The 4214-nt window shown below is 35.3% G+C and overlaps 1 protein-coding gene across 1 annotated transcript; it reads left to right on the top strand.

Annotated features, from left to right (window-relative positions):
* Positions 1-165: 165 nt before the first annotated feature.
* LOC128200078 (uncharacterized) lies at positions 166-4049 on the top strand. Its single transcript, XM_052892202.1, has 4 exons — positions 166-169; positions 476-622; positions 2354-2545; positions 3869-4049. Exons 1-4 carry the CDS (start codon positions 166-168, stop codon positions 3910-3912), a joined length of 387 nt encoding a protein of 128 aa, XP_052748162.1. The 3' UTR covers positions 3913-4049.
* Positions 4050-4214: the final 165 nt, after the last annotated feature.

The following is a 4214-nucleotide window of genomic DNA, read 5'->3' as shown; positions in this document are numbered from 1 at the left end:
TTTTAGAGTTTTTATCTTTGGTGAGAATAGTGATGTAGCTAATAATTTGGTTTTTTAAGAATATTGACAATTACACAGATAATATAATACTACTTGGGTAAGATAGATAAAAATATATTACGCCAATCACAAAATTTATATAATTAGGATAAGGGTAGGAAGATAATGGGTTCACTTTAGATGATGTAGGGATTCAAGTCTGTTAAAACATTTATAAATTCATCATGTCAGTCTTTAACTGTCCCCACGTGAACATAAGCCTCCCCCTTGGGAAGGGGGGATGGTTGCCAATAGTTGCCACGTATAGCAGGCGGACTGACAACCGCAATTGGCTTTGGAGATGTTTTAAAAGGAACTCTTACGACACCCATGGGAAAGAAGGGATGGCCTATTCTATACCGGGACCACACGAAAAAAATATTGCTAGCAAATAAGACTGTTAAACTTCATTACTGACAATCCTATTCTCCCCCAGTGGATATAGTGGATTATGACAGTAAATGCCCCACATCGTGCCCCGCCAGTAGTATGATGATGTGCGAAAAATGTAATCACGGTATCTACAGGACATTCCTCAGCGTCTGTCACATGAGGTTATTCCATTGTAAATACAAATTAATCAGTACGTATCACTGTCATCTATCTATCCTATTTAAGAGCAGCGCTCTTGTCGGTGGAGCTCTTGCCACTCACTACGGTTTTCAGCGAGTCTCTTCACCTCTTGATACGACACGACACCAACTCCTTCCTTGATCTGCCTGATGTAACTCCTCCTTCTTTCTATTTTACCTTCTATTATATGTTCATAAGTTCGTCGTGTCAAGTGTCCCAACATTTTTCCCCTTCTGTCCTCAATAGTTCTAATAATTTGTCTTTTTTCCTTAACCTCAAGCAGGACTTCCTCATTGATAATTCGATCCCTCCAGCAAATTTTCTCCATCCTTCTCCAGCACCATCACATCACCGTCATATAGATCTTATATTAAATACACCTATAAAGACGAAGATCTGTAACCAGTGCGTGTTGCCAATGCTGACTTATAGAACCGAAACGTGATCCTACACGATTGCTCCTAAAGCTATGCTCGGAGTCTCTTTGCGTGATAGAGTCTGAAACGAGGATCGTTTCCGCAAAATCCGCAAAAAAAAAAAAAACAAAATAACCAGAAGGATAAGCAAACTGAAGTGGCAATGGGCTGGTCACATAACTCGAAGAACTCACAAACGATGGGGAAGAAAGCTTCTTGAGTGGCAACCACGTCTGGGTAAACGCAATGTAAGACGACCCCCCACTAGATGGAGTGACAACCTGAAATGCGTTGCAAGGAGTCAGTAGATGCAGGTGTCTCAGGACCGTTCTTTAAGGCAGTCTATGGGGAAGGCTTAGGTCCAGCAGTGGACGAATAATGACTGAAATGATGATGATGATGATATATACATAGACTAGCAATGTAAAAGAGTGTCCGTAACAGAATTTATTAAGCTACTATGTTTGTCGTCTCCGACAAATTGTTTTTTTTTTTTTAATACAACTTAAAATGGCAAACAAACTGACGGTCCACCTGATGGAAAGTGGTACCCGTCGCTCCTCTGTACTGTTTCACCCATGATACCCCCATGCGTTGCCATTCCTGAGGACTCAGGTGTTATTCCTGTGTACCCAGTAAATTCACGCCATATCCCACTCATCAAACCGAAACACAGCCGTAAAAAAAAGCATAAGTTTTAAAAAAAATAATGTAAAACAGAAAAAATAATAGCATGTATGGTAGAGCGACATGAGCAAATAGGTCATTCACCTACACAATATAAGCTCGAAAAGGATTTAGCAAAAGTATGAATGAAATAAATCTTTAGAAGCAGGTAAATATCGGACTTGATGGACCCGGCGAAGACTAAAGTCGGTGTGGGCGATATTTGGCGATGGTTTTTTTCATTGTCATGGAGATTTCTTTATTGGATGATAATGGAATAGTAACCCCGCCTGCGCTATGGGTATACACTAGCGAGGCACCAGTGAGAGATGATAGGTGAGGATGAAAGTAGGTCAGTTTGCCCATAGTGATGAATTCATAAAAAAAATCAAGATGGTTCCCAGGTACTGCGTGGAGGGCGACTTGATAAGGTGTTTTGTTAGCAACGGAGCCTCTAGTCCCATTACTAAGAATCCCTTTCCCCCCTGTCAGATGGGGGTAGGGCGCAATCGAAAACTTGTCCAGGGGCACTAGCAACCACCGTGGCTGGCCTTGGGTACGTGGTGATTATAACACATGTTGACAGCACGTAAATAATGGTGATACAACTATTAACTGTCCACTACTGAACGTGGGAAAATGACACGTTATTATTACAGAATTGGAACTAGTGTCACGGTATCCATGCATGATGTCAGCTCCGTTCCTGAGGAACAGTCCTGGTATGAATCTGACACCGAAAGGGCGGCTACCGGAAGTGGAGGAAGACAGGATACTGAGATTCATACACTGTAGAGACAGAGGACTGTTGTCGGAAAAGGCGGGAAATTTAAACAAGAAAACGCATTTTGGTGAGTTAAACATAATATATTAAAGTGAAAGGATTTGATGATACAGCTGTCAGGTGAAAGAATTCTTAAAAACTATTTAAAAAACATCATAACCTTCAAGAAAAGAGTATATTCCTTTTTAAAAGGCCGGCAGCGCACCTGCAATGCTGCTGGTGTTGTGGGTAATCATGGGCGGCGGTAGTCACTTACCGTGAGCCGTATGCTCTTTTGCCCCGTGTTATAAAAAAAAAAGGTTTTGAAATAAAATGAAATATTTATTTGCTTTAAACAGACATTTAATATAATAAAGGCCATGCGACAGAGCTTTTTGACATTTGTTTATTTACCTTAAATTTGTAGGCATGCAATTTTAATGTATTAATTTAATTAAGTAAGGATATAGCACTAATATTGGTGATTTCTTGTTTTATATTTAATTGAATTTTGAAACAAAAAATATGTAATTATAAATTTAATTTATTATATTAATTATATTATGACATTTATATGCATGTAATCGGTAGTCAATGTTGTGTACGCCTACTGTAGGTATGCATGTCAGCATGCTACACAAAAAATATATATGTATAATATGTATACTGCTGGTGTGCCTAATTCGAAATAAATAAATAAATAAATTACTAAGATTATACAAAATTAATGTCAAAGTGAATCTGAAAAGATACATGTCCAATATTGTCAAATAAGATTAAAAACTCAATTTTATATATCATGCCAATAATAAATTGCAATCCATCAAATCTCAAAGTATTTATATTTTACATTACAAAATATGTATTTTGTTTTTGTATTTTTGTTTTTTTATTTGTGCTTTTTTTTATTTTTATTCTTTTGTCTCTTTTGCTGTGTATTACGTGTATGTTTTTTTTTTTTTTATTGTAATTTGTGTGCTGTAAGTAATGCAAATAAATTGTCTATCTATCTATCTATCATATACTTGGTACTTAATAAATATTATAAAATGTAAAATTATTAATTATGTTAACTATGTTTTGGAAAGTAAATGCTATTTTTGGACTGTATAATTTTTAAATGTACAATATTCGTAGGATTTATGGATAATGGAATATTACAATACAGGAAGGCTTTCGCTTTCAGCAAACAACTTTTTCTTTTTTGACAATTTATTTTATTAGAAAATTACATTATAATTTTTATACATAAAATTTTTATTAGAAAAAGGAAAAATTATACACTTTTTAATACAATATAATATATAGAGACATAGATCATAATTATATACAGCCATAGGTGTGAGAGTGTGCTCTATCTTAGGTTACAATTTTAATTTGGATTTTAATTTGAAATCAATTGTTTTTTCAGACAAAAACTATAATTTCGACGATTTAAGGCGGAAGCAGAGATAAATGTTGTAACTGAAGAAATAAAAGTGTACAATATTATAATATATTTTATTCAAAAATAGAAACTAATTTATTATTTCATAAAATATTTATTTTTAGATAAAGAACTTCAGGTATAATATCTTTATGTTAACATACTGTTACCGGTTAGCAATCAGTTATGCTTTCGGTGATGTTTTAGAGGGACGCTGCTGCTCATCTCTCGACTATTGTGTTTCCTTATTCACTTCTTATAACATTAACGGGAAAGGAAGGAATGGCTTATTCTATACCGGGTATTAAAAATAAACACACTACAATTTATT

The sequence above is a fragment of the Galleria mellonella genome, unplaced genomic scaffold, assembly GCF_026898425.1.
Source record: "Galleria mellonella isolate WM207_F2 unplaced genomic scaffold, CSIRO_AGI_GalMel_v1 utg150, whole genome shotgun sequence".
NCBI classification, from domain to species: Eukaryota; Metazoa; Arthropoda; class Insecta; order Lepidoptera; family Pyralidae; genus Galleria; species Galleria mellonella.
The sequence above is the reverse complement of the archived record's forward strand: the minus strand, read 5'-3'. Positions and strand labels throughout refer to the sequence as shown.